General features: G+C 40.8%; 1 protein-coding gene across 3 annotated transcripts; it reads right to left on the bottom strand.

Annotated features, from left to right (window-relative positions):
* Nucleotides 1–13,280: 13,280 nt before the first annotated feature.
* On the bottom strand, nt 13,281–22,937 carry AMIGO2 (adhesion molecule with Ig like domain 2). Of its 3 annotated transcripts, XM_027682262.1 has the most exons (3): nt 22,588–22,922; nt 16,124–16,334; nt 13,281–15,027 (listed from the first exon to the last, which is right to left on the bottom strand). In XM_027682262.1, the coding sequence occupies exon 3, from the start codon at nt 14,952–14,954 to the stop codon at nt 13,386–13,388; it is 1,569 nt and encodes a 522-aa protein (XP_027538063.1). In that variant the 5' UTR covers nt 14,955–15,027; nt 16,124–16,334; nt 22,588–22,922; the 3' UTR covers nt 13,281–13,385. The 3 variants fall into 3 exon arrangements, with proteins under 3 accessions (XP_027538063.1, XP_027538064.1, XP_027538062.1); XM_027682263.1 differs by lacking the exon at nt 16,124–16,334 and having other exon boundaries at nt 22,588–22,937; XM_027682261.1 differs by lacking the exon at nt 22,588–22,922 and having other exon boundaries at nt 16,124–17,168.
* Nucleotides 22,938–24,009: the final 1,072 nt, after the last annotated feature.

The following is a 24,009-nucleotide window of genomic DNA, read 5'->3' as shown; positions in this document are numbered from 1 at the left end:
TTACATAAAAGGAAATTGTTCAGATCAACATTGATAGCTCTGTTCTTTTATTTTATTTATTTTTATTACATCAAGGACACAAAACAAATTATTTAGGAATCCAGTCTCATGCTTCTGATGGCTAAAGATGTCCAGAATACTGCCGTATAATAGAAAACAAATAATGTGAGAAATCCAAAATTTCTTAGTCAGATTTCATACTTGGGCTAAAAATTTAGAAGGATGTTATTAGTTTTGCTAAATTCCATCTCATTGTTGCTTTGCTGTTGGGATCTCAAAAGGTTACTGATTGCACTGAGTAATTCTGCTCTCAGTCTAGTTTATTGTAATTTTATTAAGTTTAATAATTTATTCTAATGCTCTGATGCAACCATCTGAAAGAGAACAATCAAGCTCTAAATCTGTATGAGGCTAATATATAGCTCCCACTTTAAAAAGAAATGTGGCACTTAGTTTTTAATAAGGTCCCATTAATTTAATAAAACTACAGAGTTTTAAGATGTGTTTAATATCACAAGCTTGTTCAGACTCCAGTTCCGGTTTTGCTAAGTGATAATCAGTAAAATACACTTTCTGTAGGTCTGAATGTCCATATCACTTACTTAGGATATTTTAGTATCTTCCATTTTTCTTAAAGAGGTTGCATCATAAAAAAGACCAGGTACAAAAAATGGTAAGGAGATAACTCCTTAGTGGAATGTCTCTGCCTTGCTCACCCAACAGATTAATGTTTCTTTTAGAGGAAGTGCTACTGGAAATATGAAAGGATTGCCTGCCATTTGGGGATGAAGTATTTTAGTACCTGAAAAAATACCTACCAGGTACACCATTAAATAGTAGACAGTCAAATGAGATGTGTAATACAAGTGAAGGCAATCCTGTCTTTCAAAAGACAATGTCGTCTTCCAAAACGGGAAAGTGGGGAGGAACAATTTAGTTTCATTTTGGGGCACTCTGTGTTGACAGGTCTATATTTGGAGAGGGGAAACAGACCTCTCTCATTTTCAAAAGTCCAACCCAGACTGTACAGATTCCTCCTACTGAGTCATAGTAAATCATGCCAGCAATCACACTGACCATGTCTATCAGTATTTCATGCTGGACTGCATCTACTGCAAAGCAAATTTCAGCTTTACTAGAGGTCCCAAGAGTGTATCTCTGTACTCCAAGGCCAAGTTAAACCTTCCTGTACTGATAGAAACTGTGAAACAGAGAAAGACTCATTTCAAATGATCAGCATTCACAGCTAAGACAATATTGTGGTCCAGTGACTTGGAAATATTCGAAAAGTGAACCCAAATGACACTGTTTCTGGAGCTGTTTCATGAGTAATAGCATGGTCCCAGCACGCTAGTGTTCAGTGGGATGCAGTTTCAGGACAAAATGACATTCGCATCTGCAATGGAATGGCCACAGTTTGTCCCGCAACTAATTCATTTGTCATCCTGTGTATGACAATTATTTCAGAGGTACTGTTGAGATTGAGCAGATTTCAGAAGTACCATTTGTATAAAGAGCAAAATCAAAACAAATCTCTGGGGAAAAATACTGCTTGGTTTCTGCTAAAATTTCCAAATGAAAATAAGCATATATGAAATATTTCAATTTCAGATCAATTTGAATAAAAGAGCTTGTACGTAATCCCAGACAATCTTCAGTAACCTGCATTCAGGGCAGAAAACATGTAATGCAAGTCATGGGGCAAAGGGGACCCAAACAAACATTGCCAACATAATACTATAGGCCTGGAAAAGATCTTGCAGCTCTTCCAGTACAATACCCTACACTGAGGAAAGACTAAAAATGCTTATAGCTTTCCCAGAAGTTGTATGCCTAACCTGTTTTTAAAAAATCCTCTAGCAAAAAAAAAAAGAAAAAAAAAAAGCTGCAGCAGCATTAGTTAATATTCTCTCTCATTGTTTCATTGTCCTTGTGGCCAAAAGGCTGTTCCTATTATCCAGCCAAGGCTAGTTAACTTGTCAGCAGTGAACAGGGTCAATACAATTCATTCTTGTCAAATCTGTCAGGTGTTTTTACCACTTTAGTATGCTACAGGCACTTATAAATTGGTTATCTAATCACTTGTTCCAGAATCATTCCAGGAATTGGTGTTGCACTGAATAATCTATAATTCCCTGTTTGTGAGTTTGGGTTTTTTTTTAAAGGTAGTTATTATACTTTCTTTTCTTGCATAATCTGGGACCTGCCCATGTCCCATGATTTTTCAAAGATTACAGTGAATGTTTCTGAGATTTTTTCATATTTCTTTAAATATGAAAATATTTCTTTAAAGTTGAACATCATCAGGATCTCATGGTTTCAATTACACTTAGCTTAGGTAGACATTTTTAAACTTAATTTATCGCTATTCTGCTTAGGCTCCTATTTTCTCATTATATTTAATGTGGTTAAGTATCTGATCGGAAATTAATATTTTTATGTGAAGACAATGAAGACTTCAGTACTTTGTGAATTACTGTTATGAACCTTTACTTTGCCCTTCTTTTGCTTCTCAGGTAGTTATTTTACCTTGCATAATTTTGCTGCCTTTATGTTCCAAAATAATGTTAACACCTTAGCCTCTGAACTTTCTCAATTCCTATTAAACTAATATTTAATTATGCTCCTTATTTCTATTTTTTGTATGATACCTTTTGATTTTAGTTTCTTAGGACGATCTTGGTGCAGTTATAATGCACTTGGGTCCTAATTTTTTAAGTTATCTCCTGTAAGTTTATCACTGTGCATTTGATGTAGGCCCTATCGCAAATTTCCACTTTTCCTGATGTGCTCTATCTCTTAGATTATGTACTTTGAAAACTTGAGTCACACTTCTTTTTACTGATGTCTAGGCTTCTCTCATTGCACCTTTTAAAATTTAGCTCAATTCTCTTCTAGCTTTAACAACCTCACTGATGTAGTGATTGCTGGTTTGTGGGTGATTAAATTAGAGGGTTTTGTTACTGATATTCTTAAATTGGAAACAATGATAGAAAACTGAAGTGTCTTTGTGCTTCAGCTGCCAAAGTTAAAACTGTTCACAGACACAGTATATTTATGTATATTGTTCATGTAAAGATTACTGACAGTCTCAGAGGATTTTTGAAACATTCAAGAAGCTCTGCTTTGAATATCAAAAGGTAATTTAGATTCTGGCATAGATCGAATAATGTGTCCTATGTTGTCAGATCTTACCTGGATATTATTCACTATTGCAGGGACTCCTCCAGGGTAAAAAGGCCTCCTTGGACCTCTTGCCATGTGCACATCACAAACTCATCCCGGTCGTGAGCAATGTCCATGAGATACAGCGAAAAAGAGATAGAGGAAAAAGAGGTTCCACAGAGACAGTGTAGTTAAGTCTGGCTTATGTTCATGAAATCATGTAAAAACAAAATAAAATAAAATGGAAAAAAAACCTCCACAAAAAATTTCCAGATGCTGCTATTATTCAGAGAAGGAAGTAGAATTGACAAAGAGAAAAGCCTGAACTCTAGTTGTGTGAGCAGATAAATGTCAGAAATATGCCAGTGCTACTCCATGAGGCAGTCAGTGATGACAACTTTTTCTCAGCAATAAAAGGCTTCAAAACCATACAGTCAAAATCAGCATTTCTGGCAGCCTGGAAAGGTCAGCTGGCATCAAATCTTCACTGATCAGTGAGGGTCCTTTCTGGCTACCAGAGCACTCAGCTCAACTTCAAGGGCTGGCTTTGCATGTCAGTTTTTGGAGAGCCTTTCAGCGTGAATATTACAGAAAAGCACTTGTCACAGCTGAGAGCATGACCTTTTGAAAGGATTCGGGGAGCTAGACTAAAATGGTCCATTATGGCAGCATTCCCACAGGCTAATGTATGCTCAAGGACATTAGTCTCTCCAGTTTTCCTGTGTGGTCAGTGCAGAGAGAAAGGCTTTCTGAAGCTCTTAACTGTCCTCTAGAGGACATATTTCTTTTCAACTTAAGCAGATGGCAGCAGTCTACAGACTGGGAGTTCTTGTGTGAAAATGCAATAGTCACAGCAACTAATATCATCATCTATTTGAAAACACAGACATTTTATATTGATAAATACCTACCTGTGAAAGTATTTTCTCTTTGAAGTACGACGCATGCTTACCGTACTTCATAAAAACATTCAAAAAACATCCACGATGTGGAAGGATCTTAATATAATATGGGCTACTATGATGCTTCCTGTCCCAAGAAATCAAAATGTTTTGCAGATGCTCATTAATTAAACTTCACAAAGATGGTCAAAATCAGATTTTAAAGCTTACATTACCAAAATAAAATTAACACATTATTCCACAGTGGTTATCAGCAGTCATAAATACTAGCTTACAGCTTCCTAGACATGCATTAAACTCCTATTTCAAGTCCTATAAGCCTGGTCAAACCCTCTCATAAGCTCTGGGAAAGAGAAGCATTTCTTATCAAAAAGATAAGGCTAATCCTACTTTGCTCTATATGACTGTATTGGAATACCTGAAATGTGGCATCCGTCCATTCTGTTGACAGCATGCAGCTGGTCTAGAAGTGCTGTTTTTTCTGGCCTCCAAGTTCCCACACCCGCTGTTTAGGGAACCATACGCAGCAGCCCTCATCTTTTATATTTAGTCTCCAGAGACGTCCTCACGTTTCACCCGTATTACTGTGTCAGTTCTCCTCCCACTGCAAGGGTGAAATATTAATTGGCAAAGCCGACAGCAGCAAACATACTCTGATGCAATGTCACACCCTTTAGCAAATACATCTTTAAAGAAGAAAATGTTACATTCTGTCTTTAGGCCACAATTAAATACTTGATTTTCTGCAGAGGAAAAATAAAAATCCTAAACAGCCCTACTTCAGTGACAATATTTCAGAATCTTACAAGTGATGACTTGGAGACAGTAAGAGAATCTACCCAAACCAACAAAAACTTCAAGAAATTCCCAGGTCACTAGTCCTTCTGCCACCCACTCCAACTATCCACTGCCTCTTAGGGAAATCATGGATTAATATTACCGTGGTCTACTCACTGTGAGCTCATGACATGATGACAATTAAAGATAACCAGAAAGTACTTTTCTGTCCATGGTAAGGTCTTTCTGGGATGAATGATCTACATCTGCATTATTGAGACAACAGTTCTCTATGCAGGAAGAAATTACTAAAACAGCATGAAAATTTAATATATATTCAAAAGCCTGAGCCCCTGCCAAGATTTTGGGTACTGCTTTTGTTCTTCAGTTTTAACTTTTGATTCCTGTACATTATTTTATCACCTTTAACTCAAAGAGTAGTATCTTTCTCCTGGAAAAAAAATTCCTTCTGCAACAAAATGCAGTTTGTGCTCTCCATAAGAGAAGCTCATTGCTTCTGGGCAGAAGGAAAACAGCACTGCCTCTGAGCCCCAGTCCTCGGTCTGCCTTTTGAACACAGTTTTGTTAAGAAAAATGCGGCATAATATGGCAGGTGAGATATCAACACAGATAATGAAAGCTAGTCTAGTCCTTGAGTCCTTATAGCAGATAAGCACAAATTTTGCAAGTTATACCTTACCGAGCAGGAGAGCTGCAGGAAATATCCCCATAACTCAGAGCTATTACCAGAGTCCATGGTATCTGGTATAGGTCTAATTTGATACTATTGTATATACTGGCTAGGGAGATATTTACTTGTATTTTTGAAGAATCGGAAAATGGCAGAATAATGACAGGACAGCTTTATAACAGTAGCAACAATAATAACAGCATGTCTAAATATGTTTTTAAAATGTGAAATGATATACAGGACAGCACACTCAACAAATCAGCTTATCTCTACAGAACATATGGATTACAGAGAGCATTCACTGCAACATGATCATTTTGCCTAAACTATATGCAGTGATTATCCATGCTTGAAAATAAAAACGGGAGGGGATACATATGCATTGAAAAACAGAGAAACCACCTTTTTACTATATGGATAAAAAGGGAAGGAGAAGAGATAAAAGAAAGTTTTCTCATCCCCAAATTACAAAACAACTGATAGGGTTACAACAACAAATGTCATTCACTCGCACTCATAAAAGTAGTTTAAAAAATACAATTTGAAATTATTTCAGGCAATAGCTCAAGTATGTTAACTTCTGCTTTTAAAAGAAGGTCAGAGAAGCAAGTATACCCTCTGCTCTTTTGCAAAACATCTTCTTCAGTAGGATTCAGCCTCGATTGACATATCTGAGTGTTAGTAGCAGTAGTAATACCATACCAACCCCTGTTCCCTATGACTTAAATCGGAAGGAATCTCAGTTCTGATACTAAAACCAAGGTGAAAAGCTTTGTTTCCTATCCACTGATGCTTAGGCAATGCTGAACTGCCTAGAGAAAGGCCCAAGATTTTATTTTTTCTAAATACTCTGGTGAAAAACAACAAATCCAATGGCTTTCAGTGATTCTGATGTCAGGTAAAAGGAGCAAAGAGGACAAAAGTCAGATGTAACCCAGTCTGAGGCTCTATCTAGTGCTATAAACCCTTTTGCTCCAAAAGCAAAAGGCTAATTGAGCTGCTCCAGGCAACAGCAGTGCTTATCACAGCTAATTTATATTATGGTCTATTATTGCCGACATCACCTCAGCTACCAGGGAAAGTGCTAGAAGTCGTTTCATTTCCGTGAAAGGATATTTTGTCTTATGCAAAGGGCAGCGTTTGCATTTGCTGAGGTTCTGTGCTTTGCAGCCAGAGCACATACCAGCGCCTTCACCCCCTCTGGAGAGGGTGTCTAAAGTTTGTTTGGATTTGGTGAGCATTTCGGTTTTAGGGCTATTAACCCTTGAGGATAGAAATTGGCAGTGTACCATATTAGTCAGCTCTCAAGCAAATGTTCATTCCCCCTCCACCACTCGTTCCCTTTCCTGACATCCCTATCAGGCATATATGCTGTAGCAGCCTATTATGTTCCATGCATAGTTCAAAAGTGCAAATAAAAGCACTGAATTTAAAATGGGATCTGTGGTAAGGCCTAAATGAGGATTTCAATTGAGTTAGTTGATTGAGCTAATCTGATTAAAGAAAACATCTTCCCAATTGTCTAGGAAAGGTCTGCATAATGCAATTTGGCTCTAGCTTGCCAAGGAAATACTTACAGTTGATCCCGGACAGTCACGAGAAATATTCATATAGACTGCACAGCCTCTCTGTACACTGGTTACTTTATGCTAACAGAATTGTTTCACATCCATGATGGTTTCTAAATCAATTTAGCTAAGTTGATGCCAAAAGTTGCATGAATAGTCCTTCACATTTAAAAAAATTTAAAACATGCCATTTTGAATTATTCAAATGAGACAGAAAATATCAGTTAAATTAAAACAACCCACAGGTCTACGGCTGAATAATCTCAAAGAAAACATTTCAATCCACAACTAACTTTTCCTAATATCTCAGTGATGTCAAAAACTGATTATATCATTCTTGACCCTCCTCTCCTTTCCTATTAAATGTAGACTTCATTAGGAGAAATAAATGAGAAAATATTATTCCAGTTAATTAAGTTATTCTGAAAAGGAAAGAAATATAGATTCATACAAGGAAAAAAAATCCACTTAACAAAATCAGAGCATAAACTAGTAATTCACAAGAAAAATACTTTCTCCACTGCATCTGTTCAATTATTTAATATTAATATTTGAGATTTCTGTAGGCAAGGAAGAGAAGTATGGTCCTTTTATCTGTCATTTGACCTCTTCAGCAAGTTTGGGATCCCTCTTATTCAGAAACAGATATTAATACTGTTACGCTTTGATTTTTTTTGTGCAGATCACTTTCATAGCTTTATTGCTGTCAGAGTCCTGTTAACATCCAGACCCTACAAAATACCCATGAAATCTGTATTTAGGTGTTATGTGTTTGTTTTTTTTTTTTTTTTATTTTTTGTCATGTACTCACTGAAGACAAGAGCTGAGATATTAGCCTTTGGCTCAAGATATTTCTTGCCCTTATTCCCCTCAACCTCAAACTTCTACTTTTATTCACATCTGAGCCCTACTGGGCAAATAGAAAAAAAGGAACAGAGGAAAAATTCCTTAAATATGTACTCTCTTTCTCTACATATTTAATGATCAAAGTATTGTTTACCAAAGAAGCAAAAAGAAAGTCAGTAAAATCTAAATTGCTCAATCTGTAAATGAAACATGTATCCTGTCTTCTCAAAAGCTACTACATACCAATGCCAGATCTCATTTAGAAGTATTTGTTTTAATTAATCAATTTAAATAATCCCTTACAGCCACTTTGTAGTACATCCAGAGATCATCTTCAGGAAGCCGGTTCTTACACAGTGCACAAGGAAGCAAGAGGCTGTGAAAGGTCCCAGCTCTTGCCACAGCCAAATGGTGACGATTCAAGCTTGCAGAAGAGAATAGAAGTGTGTGCTGGGTGGGTCAGCCAGTGGCTGTAGTCCACAGGGGACTGTCACAGCTGCATTACTTTAGGGATGACCACAATTGTATGATTTGGCTCATAATGGCTGGTTGATTCTCAACCAGTTCAGAGACATGAGAGGTTATTAGGAATAAGCTGCAGACAAGGTATAAAAGCACTCTGAAGGAGGTTGATTTATCCCAGTAGGAAGAAATCATCTTGTGCAAACCTAAATTAGAGTTTATGGCTTAATCACAACTTGGCCCTAGGGTTTTGCTTGTTCAGAAGAACAAGCTATATAATCTGTTAGTTCTTTGACACTGTCAAGAATCAGAAGTCCTCAGACATCTGTTTTTTTGAAGAAGTGATGCTAAGGAAATAGATACATTACTACCTGGAGCACCATTTGCCCAACAAGCAGGGGGTAAACACCTGGGCTTAAAGGACATGGTGCTGGCTGTCAGAACCCACTGCAGATATCAGGCTGATATCAGGAAAGCACTTCAGTTCACCCTTAGCTTCCAGCTTGGATGGCAGCCGTTCAGTGTATTTGAGGGGCAGTCAGACATGGTATCTGTTCATTGTGAGGTGGTCGCAGTCAGACACTTGACCTTATCAAGGTCAGAAGAGATGACCAGCAAGCAACCTACCCTCTCTCCTGCCACTACAGGTGGGGAACAGGGGGATAATGTGGTTGCACAGCTGCTGTTGCTCCCCTCAGGACTGGCCTGAGAGGTTTCATACTGGCTTCACATGACTCCTCCACAAATGCTGATGCCTTGCAGGTGTGTGAAGTAATGGAAACACAAAGAGGCAAGGACATGATCTCCCAGAGCTGTCTGTAGCCATTACCCTTATTTTTGATCCATGAGACAGCTGGAATCAATGAAACAGTCCCTTGAGTAAGAGAAAAGTTGCTCGCTACTGTTACAGTGGTGGAGGACATATATTCATAGGAGCTCCCCAAAAAGACACAGCATTAATCTATAGCTTAGAGCTCTGCCTATGACTTGTGTGGCATGGTCTCAGGCACTGGAAAGAACACAAGGGAAAGCAAAACCACCTGGGGTTATTGGAGCAGCATGGGGAATATCTCACTCCAGGCATCTTGCAGAGGCAGCGAGTGACCCTATGCCCAGTCAGACTTCTTGCCAGTCTGACTTGGTGCCTTTGCCATACCGCAAACCCCTTTTAAGACCATGTCTGGATTGGTACCAGAGCACTCAACACCTCAGAACTGAGCTCTCTCTGCATTAAAAATATCATTCAGCTTTTTTTGTAGTTGATGGAAACAACAATGAGAAATCCAGGACACAGGCTATCAGATAAGACATGGTGGTAGGGCAGGACTATCAACAAAGCCTTTCTAGGAAGGCAGATGACACCAGAGCTGCAGGTGTGGCATCTGGGCAGCCACTCTTGCCCATGCAACCACCCAGAGCGCTGCAAAGCCATGGAGCTGGATGGCAGCTCCAGCTCCCTGCTCACAGCCCTGATGGGGCTTACATTGCGGCGGAAGGGAAGGAATAGATGAGCTGCATTGGCTTTCCACAGCTTTCTAAGAAAAGAGAGGACTGGGTCTGTAGATTTGTGGTGTCAGTGCTATATGATAAATACTCAGTAGTGACTTTAAAAATCTTTATTAAACTTGCACCTACTGAATGAGGCTATGATAATGTAAAGCAGTGGAAAACAAGCCAACATCTCTCTCAAAAGCTTTGGGTTTACCACCTTGTTCATAATCACAGTTACAACCGCGACTACTTTGAAGCAGTCAGTAAAATACAGCCAGTTAATAGTCACAGTGAATATCTGCTGTTTAGATCAATGGTCAGCTTCTCTAGTCATCTGTCAGAATTACTCTTATCCCACAAATCCCCATACTTTTGCTGAAGGACAGCAGCCCTGTGGAAAAAAGGCTGAAGGATCTCTATCTTTTTTTATTAGGACTTCCATACACACATTTAAAATTCTCAGTGAGTGCCACTGCCCTGCACCGTGAACAGCCATGAAGTCCACCTGCTCAGCTGTAGTTGCTAAGGAGAAGCCACACTGACAACAGCCTGTTTTCTTTTTCAGCCCAATTTGGAACTGACCATCAGTGTTCTTGTGTAAACATCAAAATCTGGGTCAATTAACCTCATGTATGACAACAGATCATAACATCTGCCCAGTGCTGTTACTGCTCTGTACAATTTTCCACAGAGTATTTGTGTCTTCATTTCCTACTCTGCCTCACCACCATTTCAGTCCTTTGGCCCAGGGTCCCTGATCATCTCCTTGTACAACACAGAGGACACATATCCATCGCACGTGCGGCATGACAGCATATTGTGTAGCTTGGTTAAATCTTTTTTTAAAAAAATTCTTTGAGAAGAAGACAATGCCAAATCTTTGCCTCACTGACAAATGACCCAACCCTATCACTGATTTTAGCAAAGACAATCACTGATCTTTCACCATACCTTATATATAAAAATATGGATTTTGGATTACTGCATATGCACAGACAAAAGAGGGAAAGGGCTTTATGAAAGGACACTAACCTGCTTGATATCAGAAGCTATTTTTAAATTTACACAATAAAAGATACAAACTCCTAGTCATTTTCCTCTCTTAAATATTTATTATTCTCTACCTGGAAAAACAATTTTGATTTTCCATTTCCCTGAATATCTTTGTTAAAATTTCCAGCAGTCTGCTAATTCCACAAAGCTTGTACACAACACGGAAATTCTGTTTCCTGAGCTAATCTGTTTGTCAGATAGCTTGTTTTCAAACAATTAGCTACATCAGGATTTCTCTGTAGCAAATCAATTGCTAATAGCTTTGGCTCAGCCAGATATGAGCTTTAGCATGATAATACACTTCTCAAAAGAAATCACAAAAAATGGTCAGTAGCTGTTACAGCAAGCTTCTCAAAAATAAATTACAGTTGCCATACCATGTAGCCCTTTGATTCTCATTTTGTTTATCCTTTACCCTGTCAGTATATTCCCCCAAAATAGAGTGAGACAGACATGCTCCATTTACTTGTCTTTGGTAAGTTGTAATTCCTTGAAAAACCTCTTTGAAGTTGCTGCTTATCAATGTGAGGAAGACTGGTAAAGTCTAGCACAGTCCCAGTGTAAGCAAGCTTAAATGAAAAAAAGGCAAATAAAACAGAAAAAGAAAGAGCAAATAAAACCGTATGCTTACAACAACAACCCAACACTTCATGCAACCTATATTGCATAACCAGTCCAGGTCAGTCTTACAAGATTTATAAACTTTAACCATGCTACATTTGGGCAAGGAAGAAAGCAGTGCTCACAAGACAAGTGCCAAGCCCAGGTAAAAGCTGTGTTTTCTGAATTTACAGTGTGTAAAGTCTTCTGTACTTTCCATGAGTTTGTCCAAATACTGTATTTCCTCTTTTAAGAAAAAACTTTAGGAAACAAATTTATTAAGGCTGCAGGAACCACATGCCACTGAAAAAAATAATTGAAATACTTCCCCTATTTCATGAAGTGATCTCTGAAGAGAAGCCACCCACCTCTAAGATGAAGTGGGAGCCACGGTAACGGTGGCAGATTTGTTCACCACATGTGACACCAAGCATACAGTATGCAGTGGTTGTAGCAGTAAACCTGCATTATATGGGAAAACTGTGGTTTAAGCATGTTTTAAAATGGCTTTTTTGTAGTCTCTTTGCTAACTCAGGTTCTTCTTCCCAAAAACCCCCATGACCACTTCTTATCTCTGTCTCAGGAATGTCCTGAGAAGATATCAAGAAGTCTTCTCATTGGACCTTTTAACCCCTTCCTGCAATTGGGTGTCCTGTAAGCCCCCTGACCCCATAATTGGTCACTCTGTGAATCCTCCAAGACCTATATATGTAACCACCTCATCAATAAACTCTCTCTCTCACCTCCTCTCCACGTGCTGTGTGCTGTCTCTCCGGCTGCCATGGGACCGTGTGGGTGGGGGGAGGGGTGAGCACCTAACCCCTCCATGCGTCCAGGACCCTGAAGAAACCCCTGGAGTTGGAGTAACCCCTTCCCTATCCACCTCAAGCCGTCGGAAATGGTTCCTCAGATGGAAATGGAACTAGGACTGGTGCTGCCCCACATCATAGGAGGGGAGAGAGACCCAGAAGTGGTGATTAAGAAAACTTGTTAGAATCAATCCAGTTACCACAGCTTAATTAGTACTTTAATTACTCCTGATTAGTATGAGTCCCCACGACGGACAATTTTCATTCTTTGACTAAGGCAACTGCAAAAGTAGTGTGTTAACTTTTACCTGTTTTCATTTTGTGAAACATTTATAAACAAATAGAAGCACTTGACTTCTCACAAGTAATCTCATGACTAAGTTTTGCATAAAATTATTACAATATCCCTCATTTAATGTTTTCAAGCAAAACTTGCAAATACACTATCAGTTGAAGGCCATAAACATTTACCCAGTGCTGCTAGCTGCCATTCCAGTGGCAAATTTAATTCTTTTGTGCTGATCAGTCCAAGAAAAGTCATGACTTTTATCCCCTAGTAATTTTATGTGAAGGTTTTATGAGCCCGTGAAAGAAATTGCAGGAAGTCTGGACATTTTTCTCAGTAGCCATGTGAATTTGCTTCTGTGCTCACTGCAGAAGAGCTGATTTATCAGCATGACCAAGAGTGTTGCATGGGGGGCAGCCTGTGCCTTTGCAGGTCAGCTACATGCACTGAAACCATTGTTAAACACGCCTAAGAAATTTCTATGTACCAGAAGGTAAAACTAAGGCTATGCATGCACTGAAAGACATTGACATTAATGCCATGCTGTTTGCTTTTCCCAAACAAGGTATCAATGTTGCGTGGCCCTGCACTCAGAGAGGAGACGCAGTTCAAGGACTGACAATACATAAATTTTTTAAAACATTTTCTCTCTTTTTATTTGTTTTTCCTGATGGTTGCTACAAGCAAAGGAGGTATTCAGAAAAGTAACTGCACAATACAAACAGAGGCAGCAAACTAAGTTGGTGGCATGAAAGGTGTATCTGAGAACACAGAGTTGACAGAATCAGAGTCAGATTTTGTTCGAGTAGTTTTTAAGATACTCTCAGTAATGACGCTGTCATTAGGAAACAGTTTTACTTTCCCATTCTGACTGTGTTTTGGTTCATGCACGGGTTCCAGAAAAGCCACCCGTTTACCAGTGCTAGCCTTCTTCTCGTCTGCTGGCATTGTAGAATTCAGCTCTTGCGGCATTGTAGAATTCAGTATGGAAGAGTGGGCACTGCTTTGGTTCAGCTTCCTCTTCTTCTTTTTTGCCTTACATTGACATGGGCAGGGGGTCAGATAGAGATACAGCAATACTAAAATAATACTGGCCACACAGGCAGCAAGGGTGGTAAAAGCTGTATTAAATGCTTCATGAGCATGGGACCTGTTCATTGTGAAATTGCTAACATTTATTCTAACCTCTATGGTTTCATTTAATAATCTTTTCTTATTTATTGCGATGCAGGAATACAGCCCTGAGTTCTCTAGCTGGGCATCTGTTATCTCCAGGCTGCCGTTAGGAAACACCTTAAAGTTATTGGTCTCCCTGTCTGGCTCCAGCAATCTATTGTCTGGACTAATCCAAACAAAGTGTGTGCCCACATCACTGATTCTGCTGTCACAGTGTACAATCAGCCTGTCACCAACTTGGGCATCATGAATAAACCCAAAGGCTTGGAAAGAGCTGTTGACAGTGCTTTCAGAGCAATTCAGAAAGTTGTCGAGCAGTAAAGGCAGTTTATTGTGACCTCTTGGGTCTGATTGCAACAAACAGCTGTACTCATTTTTGAAGTCCACCACTGAGCTGAACTGCCTTTGATACCAGAAGATTAGCATGGAGTACAGGACACAGTCACAATAAAATGGGTTGCCGTGAAGATAAATTCCACTAAGTTGTTTAGCTGGCACTGAACTCAAGCGCTGAATAGGCATCAACCGGATGTGATTAAAGGAAACATCCAGCAATACAAGGTCTGTCAGTTTATGTTTTCCAACATATAAGTCCAGCGGAAAATTTGAGAGCAAGTTGTAGCTTAAGTATAGTTTCTGTAAATTGTACAATCCTCCAAACGCTAAAGAGTCAATCTGTGTTATCTGATTGTTGTACAGCAGGAGAACCTCCATTGCCTTTAGCTCCTGAAACACAGGGCTGCCCAGTGTCTTCAGGCTGTTGGATGACAAGTCTAGGTACTTCAGATTTGGAGTTGTAGAAAAGCTTCCAGTGACAATGCTGCTAATGCTATTATGATTGACTATTAAAGTGTTCAGTTTCTCAAATAACACTGGGACCCATTCAGGCTCCAAAAGCCCAATTCTGTTATAACTCAGATCCAGCCTTTTTATACATTTATAAAGATTTCCTGGCACTCGACTGAGGTTCTTATTGGTGCAGCTTATGATATCACTGGCACAGATGCAGGCTGTTGGACACATCCCTGGGGCACTGCCACAAATGCTTACTGTGAAGACCAAGAGGCATGCAAGTCCTTTGCAGTTCACTCCAAGTCGAGTAGGAATTGTCCGCCCGTTTAAAGACATTGTCACTGTCTCTTAGCTGTCTCCCAGTGCTCCTTCCCACAGATTATACGTGCAGTTAGTTTTGCACCAGTTGCTGTCAAAAGAGGGATACAGAGGTACAGCACGTTAACGTTTACCATTCATACCCTGACTGATTTCTTACACATGCCTTTTGAAAAATACAGGGAATTAATCCTTAGTGCTTCACATAGTTAATTGTAAAATATAATTCTTAGGTGATGTAAGCATAACATTGGCTTTATATAAACATGAAATTCTACATTCATGTGTAAAAATATACATTATAGATGCAGCATTTTTTGTCTTCAAAAAGAATGCAACTATTCTTCAGTCTTGGACCAAGTAATGCAATTTCTGACAGTTCATTAAAAAAAAAATCAGAAATGTTCCTCTGTGGAACATGACTTGGTAATGGTATCCCCTACCTGTTTCCGAACCAGCACAGATAGAAAATTCCCAGTACAGGAAAGAAAAAGCCTCATCCAAAAATGTTATTTTCTTGTCTAGTGAGAAGCAGTTATAATGTGTTTCTTTATGATCAGAAAATGTCACACATTTTCAAGAAAAGAATTTTTTCAGACTTCTTAGCTTTAAATGTCATACGAATTTTTTTTTTTTAATTCAGTAACTTACAGTTAAGGTATCAGCCTATTTTTAAAGTTATTTAAGACGTTCAATTAGAATATTTTGCATTCTCCTTTTTGCTATTTGGCTACTTCTACTTTTGCCAATAAGTGTTGAGGCAGAAATCTTCTATGCCTGGCGCATACTTCAGGCACAAGTTTTGGGAAATTTCAGTAAGAATGAGTCAGCTGTTTCTCAAAACTTAGTAAAAGAAAAAAATATTTTGCTCATATGTAAATAGTAAGAAAAAACCCAACCATACTATTTTCTGAGACTATTTTAGAGTCACTGTGGTTTGAAGCAGGGACATAACATTTGGCACAGTAGTGATTCTGTGCTAAGGGACATGCTTTTTGCCATCTTCTAAGAAAATGTACACATACCAGCAGAGTAATGTTCTCTTGTTCTCCCTGAATACCTGTTACGAGTTTGTCAGTAAATTCACAGGTAAGTTCATCTGCATTGATTATTGTCACCCCTTCAGAGCTAAAACATGGTATTCAGCTCCCATGTACCCCCATACTCATTTCTCCAATCTCAGCCACCTGTTGGAGCAGTATCTGAGCAGGACGAAACCTGTAATGCCTACTCTGAGCTGCTGATAGTGGCTGTGGCCAGGAGCTGGGAGGCTTCATGTGAACAGTGGGAGGAGGAGAAAAAAGCATCCTCAGATGGAAAGGGAAACTGTATTCTCTGATGATGCAAGATGGATGAAGAAAACACGAGTCTTGAGGACAAAAACCTGAAAATCAAGACCTAAATGGTGGAGGGAAGCAGGGCAGAGAGACAGTCAAAGAAAGTGAGAGAGAAAAGAAGGGTAAGAGATACATAGGGAAGGTAGTGCAAAACCAGGGGAGGTGGATGCTAATGGAGCATCATCACTGTTACTAATGAAGCAACTGAGGAGGAGGTAGTTTGAGGATGCAGAAGTCAGTCAAGGCATATGAGACTGGAAAAGCAGATGAGGAGGGTGTAAAGAGGACTAAGCAGAAGAGAGGCAAGAGATTCAGGAGGTGAACCTTAGACCACACTTCTCCAGAGAATTTATATTTGCTACTTATGAACCTAGAATTACCTATGCAATTTATTAATATATGCAAAATGCAAACATTTCCACTCCCTCTCAGTTCTTTATTTCCCTTGCCTCTAACCCTCTGCCAATCTAGCAGGCAGCTCAGTAGCTGGCAGGCTACTCTAAAGTCAAGTGGTAGAAGATGTGTTATGAAACTAAAGAGCTGAACCTTCTAATGACCCATCAAAATAAGAAATATGAAGGCAGCAGGATGGGAGAATTCACCGTTCACAACAATTTATATACACATTGGCTTTAGATGTTTGCATTCCCAAAAAAAACACCAAGAGAATGGCAAGACTGCCAAGTCAAGTGCTCAAAAATTAAGGTGTCAGAATTAAGGTTTCCTTGCCATTTTTGATTTTTATCAAATTTTGATTTTTATCACATTGGTTATGTGATAGTTTTAGTCTAGGCCTTCCTCGGTGATCAGTTTGTAACCAAGGAAGTGGCCATGTTCCCAGTATTCCATATGATTTTTATGTAAGCCAGGGTATAAATAAGAAGGAGAGAGAAGCCTTTTCCCTCTTGCCTTCCGGTGGATCTAAATCCTGCTCCTGTGGGGGAGTGAGGCCTAGTGAGGCCTTGTAGGCCGCGGGAGACAGAGGGTGCTGGCGGTCATTTGGCGCGATTCTGCTATCTCAAGGAGAGTAGTAAGATTTTCTTTTGCTAGTTCTCTATTGATTGTTATTGTGCATACCTGCTTTGGGTTTCTTTGGTGTTTTTGTCCCTTTTCCCCTTCCCTTCCCCCTTTTGGGGGGTTGTTTGGGGTTCTCTTTCTATATGTACATAGTATAGTAACTGTATATAACTGTGATATATGTAAATATATATATTTTGATATAGCTCGGTTGGTTTCGGGTCTTTCAGTTTCTATAGTTTTTTTCCTTTGCCCAAAGGAGAGGGGGAGGTTTTTGCTGTAGTCTGGGGGGATTTGGTGGGAAGCCAACTCCAAATGGCTACAGGTTACATGATTGCTAAATTTTCCTCCAAAACCTTTCCTCACACTGTGCATAGGTTTTGAGGAAGAACAGGAAAAGAAAGGGTGATTACATCAGGAGCTCAGTAAATGCCTATATCTGAGAACTGGAGCATGTCCTAGCCTCTGCCACAAAACTCCCGTGAGCTCAGGCAAATTATGTAAACTGGTGACTGTTAGAAAGTAATGAACACATTAAAAGCACCAGCTTGGAACTTAGAAAATAAAGAACCTCTGTGTGTTAAGTTTGGAAAGGACTCATCTGAAGAAATGCTGAGATGCGAGTCAGAATGCATGACTCTAGCTGGCACTTCTGACTGCAAAGGCTTCTCCTTGCTTCCCTCTCTATACAAGGGATATAGCAACATGATCTTAGCTATAGAAATATTGTAAAAATAAACTGATTGGTTTAAATGAAAGCTTAATATCAAGATTCATAAACTCTTCTAGGCTTTTACAGCCTACTGAAGCTTCTAACTGCATGGGGCTTTCAATGGGAAGTTAGGAACCCAGACAAATATTTTTTTTAAACAAGTCATTTAGTTAGTCTACTGTACGAAGCAAGGCATCTGAAAACCACATACCATAAAACCATGTGCGTGAAGACTGAATTATAAAGTATCCACAAAATGGGAGATGTACTGCTTTTGCATAGGTTGCCTTCCCACTAACATCTGAATGTCTGATTCTGCAAGCTATGCAGCCTAATTTTTAATGGAACTGCACTTGGAACAAGATGAACAGCACTTTCAAAAATCAGTTCCCATGTTGAATATAACTGCGATCCTGGAGATACTCCCAATGGGATATACTAGGTCAATGCTCAGGTTTGGAAGGGTTACCGAGTTTAATACACTAGATAACTTTGCATGTTTGCTTCTGTCCACGCCTACAACTATCCCTGAGCTAGTCCACAACCAAATCCCATGGGCAGATCAGTGGGTAGTATAAGTCAACATAATACCTTTGAGTTCCAAGGAGCAAAAAAAGCTTGCAAGGGCTGAAAACTGTGTTGTCCACTTTCAAAGCTTGTTGAAGTTGTGTGGTAGTTTAGTCTAGGCCTTCCTTGGTGACCAGTTTGTAACCAAGGAAGTGCCCAGATTTACCCGGTATTCCCTATGATTTTTACGTAAGCCAGGGTATAAGAAGAAAGGAGGAGAGGCCTTCGCCCCTTTCCTTCCGGTGGTTTTGGAGGTGCAGGTTTCCCTGCTGTTGAGTCTGTCGTGTTGGGGAGTGAGGCCTGGTAAGGCCTTGCCGACTTTGGGAGATGGAGGTTGCCGGCGGTCATTCCAGTGCGACTTTCTGTTGTCCCAAGGAGAGTAGTAAGATATTCTTTTGCTAATTCTTTTAGTTGCTAGATCTTGGGCTATTGATCGTGTATATTTTATTTTGGTTTTGTTCCTTTTTTCCTTCCCCCTCCCCTTTCCCTTTGAAATTGTACATATATTTCAATTGTATATAAATGTAATATAAGTGTAAATATATTCATATCTATTGCTTTAGTTGTCTCTCTCTCGTTTTGGTTCTCTTGGGTTTTTTTCCTTTTCCCTTGGTTTGAGGGGGGAGGGGGGAGTTCTTGTGGTGAGGTTCGGAGACTTGGAAGGGAGCCAGCTTCAAACCACATCAAGTTGAAAAATGAAAACTGTTTCAGATAACTTGCCTTGCCTGGCAGGGCAAATCCAAATTATAGACACCCTAAACATACCACAGGACACACAAGACTATTTAGAGATTACACTGAAGAGCAGAAGCATTCCTTGCCATGCCCAATTCACAATGCAGTGCCTACATTCCCAACAGGTTCTCTGCCCTTTTGGAGAGTAGGACTGTTGAGTTGCAACTTGCTCTTCAACCTGTGTTCCCCAAACCTTCTTCACAGGTTACCTAGGATGGTCTGCAAAGCCAAGCATGATCAACATAAATATTTATTACCTATGTGGTCATTTGAACTTACTCAAAATAATTGCATAAATATTTGTGGGTAATAACGTGCATGTGTTAAGTGGAAAGGAAGAATAAAGCCTACAATTAGACCTATATTAAAAAGTGGCATTTTGTTTCACCCCAGTCACATTACTTCAGGTCTTAGAAAAGTCCTATTTTACAAATTTCAATACTGCATATTTTCTCAAGAGAGATACTGCTATTGAACACTATCAGCTAACATGTGTCAACAGACTCCGGCAAAGTACTTCACCATTATTTCTGAATGAGCTGGGTAAATAGTTTTTTGATTTATAGTAAAGTAAAGGGCATGGTTGGGATTTTTGTTCTTGAATTCTTTTCAAAGAAATAATTTCTTTGTGGTGTTAAAGTGTGATATTTTAAGATCACTGCCAAAAACACAGTACTCTCTGAGATAAATCATCTATGCAATAATGGTACACATGCCTCTTAACTGTTCAAGAAGAAATGCAGGACATATCCTGCTATCATAGGGAAGATCCTCTGTGGTCAGGAACAGGTAATGTGTATGTGTGTTATTGGTTTTTGTGATTTTTTTTTTCCTTTTTTTTTTTTTGCTTATTTCTGGGTTGGTTTTGGTTTGTTTGGTTCTTTTTATAGTAATGAGCATCTAGAGCTGCTTATGGAAAAGGGGAACGCCAGGCAACATACAGCCTCACCATCAGTTATCGCTAGAAGATCAACTAATGTCCTAGACACTCATTTCCCTTTTCTCTGGGCTCTCTCTCCCACTAATGCAACATTAATAATCTCTACACCAACTTTCTCATCTCCTGCAAGTACCTTCAGGCTTATTGCTGTTTCTTCCAGGGGACCTGTACACCAAACTATCTCTCCCAGTTCATTTGAGACTTTGCTAAAAAAATCCTTATGTAACCCATCTCTTAATTTAAGCAGTGAATTGGACTGAAGTCCTTTTGAAAATACTACCACTAGTCTTTTCATCATAAAAAAATTTGGTTTGATAGATGTTATTCCTACTGTAAAGCATTTTCCTGGTGATGCAAATAGTCCCACATCTGGCTGGCACATCCTGCATAGTGAAAATGAGAATATTTGCACACAACCCCGCTGTACTACTGCAGGAACAGTGGTCTCTAGAGAGTGCAAGCACTAGAAAATATTAAAGATCTCAGTTCACCTTCCAGTTCACACCACTTCTATATCCCCTATCTCCTTCCCTTGCACCACATCTCCTATGACTGTCTTCTTTTGAGTCTCGCCCCAGTCTCATCAGCACACAAATCACTCATACATCTTTGCACCTTCTCACTGACTTCCAGTGTCTACATAGGTGCTCTCCCCCTATACCAGTCTACATATCAGATGAATCAGGGCTGTATTAGTTAAATATAATACATGAAATGAAACAGTAGAGGTTCAGATGTTAACATTTTCTCATAGCTCTATTATTTTTTTCTGGCATGACATTTGACAAAGCTTTCCTCATGAACTCAGAAGAAAAAGTGCTTTTTAAATGGGGTTTTATTAATTTATAACAAAAATACTATACAAGTATAATTATTCATGCTTTTAATCCTAATTTTGCAAATCCTGCTTAAGTACATGACACAGCCATTAATTACAAACAGACTAGTGGCATCCTATGCAATTAATATTTCAAAAAGTTACACTTATAAGAAAGGTCTGCATAAGATTCTATTCCTTGTGTGTGTGGGGGGAGATGCTGTCAGAGGAAATATTCCTACAACGGCCATCTCACTTCAGTCTCCAGGTTCTACTCTGCTTTTATCACTCCTGAGTGTAAAAGGAATTCTCTGCATCAAATATTCCTGACAGCTGTGCTCAGCATTTCTGACTGAGTAGATCTGGATTACTCAACCATCATAATCCATGAGATTTAGTGACATGACGGATTGGACAGCAAAGACTGTTGGTGAGCTACATCTGGGAGATGTCTTGATACACTGGACTAAATCCCTGAACTGGGCTAAATTGTGTTTGGTGTAGGAACTAACAGTGATGAAAAAATGGCTTTATATCATATTTGCAGCAAGCTGATCCCGAGGTCAGCCTGGCAAATGGAGGGGTCTCTCTGGCCAGCATCTGGCCAGACCTCAATCGTGCTGAATTAGAGATTAATTTGTCCGAGTAACCTTAGCCAGATAAAACTATAATTTCTTTGAAGAGAGATTTTCTTTTTCTTTTTTTTTTTTTTTAAACCCACGATAATTCACTTGGCTTAAAGAAAACTGAGACAGAGATGAGCAACTGGGTGACGTACAGAGCCTCAGTCGGAATAATCAACAGTCTCTTTACGGCAGTACCAGCTACATGAAGTCAACACTTATCCCTCTGAGGGAGCACAAGGGAAATAAATAGGCATCAGTGAAACAATAAATTTATCCTTTTTGTCATGTTATTTTGTAAATCAAGCTGCAACCAAGCTTAAACCTTGCAAATTACTTCAGTTGCTAAGGAGATCAGCAAATAATTAAGAAAAAACGCAATGATAAGCGGCAGTGCCTCTTACAGTATCGGTAACCAGTCTCCAAGCAATGAATCTCCAGATCCTACGAAAGTTTAGTTGCCCAGCGTAGGATCCCCACCGCCTCCAAAATTTATCTGACGGGCTAAACTTCAGGGAAACCCCCTTGTCTATAATGTGGGGGGCTCCTGCCAGTCTCCCGACAAGGTCTGCCCGCTACAGCCCCCTGATTCCTACCGAGAGTCGGCGGAGGGCAAAGTTTCGGTGAGTCCAGTGGCCGGGCACGCTAAGCCGACATCGGACCGAGGGCACTCACAGGCATTCCGAAGGGTCTCTAACTGACTTCCCTGGGCAGGCTCGGCCACTGCCGCTCCGCTCCACGGCGGAGGTACAGACTCGGTCTCCCCCGCCCGCGCGGGCATGCGCTCGCCCCCGGCTCTGGCGGCCCATCTCAGCCCCGGCTCCTGCCCCGCTGGACCCTGTCCCCCGCCCTATCCCGGCTACCGGGGCATGTCTGCTCCGCCACCCCGCCGGGCAGCGTTACCTGGAGCTCCCGGTGACCACTTCATGTCCGGGGAGCGAGACGCCGGCCCCGCCGCCGCCTCCAGCCCCGGCCCCGCATAGTGCGCTCCGCTCGGCTCCGGGGGAAACTGGGGGCCCCGAGAGCGCGGCAGCGGCTCCGCTGCGCTCCCCCGCGGGCGCAGGCAGTGCTGGCCCGCTGCCCTCGGGAACGGAGATGAGGCCCGAAGCTCGGTACTGGCGGCGGGTGAGGAGGGAAGGCAGCAGACTCTCGGTCACAGTGGCGACGGGGTTTTTATCGCCTCCTGCCTCCGCCTTCCCGGTCTCTCCCGCCGCGCAGCGCCAGACCCTACGCCGCTTCAACCCGACGCACTCCCGGGGGGTTTCCACGGCAGTGGGACGGAGTCATCGGTGCCCCGGGGGAGGAGCGCACCCGCTGCCCCCGCTCCGCCCCTCACCTCCGAGGGGGCTGCTCGCCGCTCCGCCTCGCTCCGCTCCCCTCCGGCCCTGGCCGCCAGCCGCTCTGCCCGAGCCGACAGCGGGAGGTATTCGCCGCCTGGGTGGGCTCAGCCCCTCCGGTGCACACCAGCCCCGAGCCTGGCCTGCAGCTCCTCGGCGCCCTGGCGGGGGGGCAGGCAAGCCGGCTTTGCAATCACCGGGGAAGCCCCGTTTTCGGAGGAGGGGACGCTGCTGAAGACGCGGTCCCCGTTAAAATACATCAAAACTCCCCGTAAGGGGAGATGGAACCTCAGGGTGTTCGTAAGGGGCGGTTAGCTCTGGAAAACCGTCCTCCGGTGCATTAAATGATCAAAAGCCACGGAGGCTCCGTGGTAAACTGGGCTTTGATGAAAGCAAAGGAGTCCATCAAATGACACAAGTGGTTATCTAAAATTAATTGCTATATACCGGGATTCTCTTGACCGTGGAATCTGTGGGAGAGCTGCTGGAAATGAGGATGTGTGATCATATCAGGAAGAGGCAAAGCTGCATCTGAGAGCCCATGAACACATTTCCCTCTTTTTCACACTGATTTTAACCTCCCGCAGTGAAGTTTCTCACTACATTTCCACCACAATTTAAAGTACCCTACATTTAGAGACACATCCTGGCTAGTTGAGCAAATAACAGAGATTGTGGATTTATTGTCATCCAGATACGGTTTATAGAACAGTTCTCGGCAAACGGGCTTGCATATTAAAGCTGCTGCAAATCACACTTTTCTTCCAAAACCAAAGTGATTTTTAATATGAGGATTCATGGCTACATATAAAGCTCAAGGGTTCCATCTTGTCCTAAAATTTAAGCTACAGGCAAACTAAAATTCTTTAGTATGGTACAAGGTATATGTTACATATGATTCAATACAGATCTGGGGAGGTATAGGTGATACTGCTATTGATTTCAAAGCCTTTTGAGCACTACCTTATAAAAATGTGGCTTTTTTGTC

The sequence above is a fragment of the Neopelma chrysocephalum genome, unplaced genomic scaffold, assembly GCF_003984885.1.
Source record: "Neopelma chrysocephalum unplaced genomic scaffold, ASM398488v2 Primary Assembly neopelma1_62, whole genome shotgun sequence".
NCBI classification, from domain to species: Eukaryota; Metazoa; Chordata; class Aves; order Passeriformes; family Pipridae; genus Neopelma; species Neopelma chrysocephalum.
This window is presented reverse-complemented; position numbering and strand designations above follow the sequence as displayed.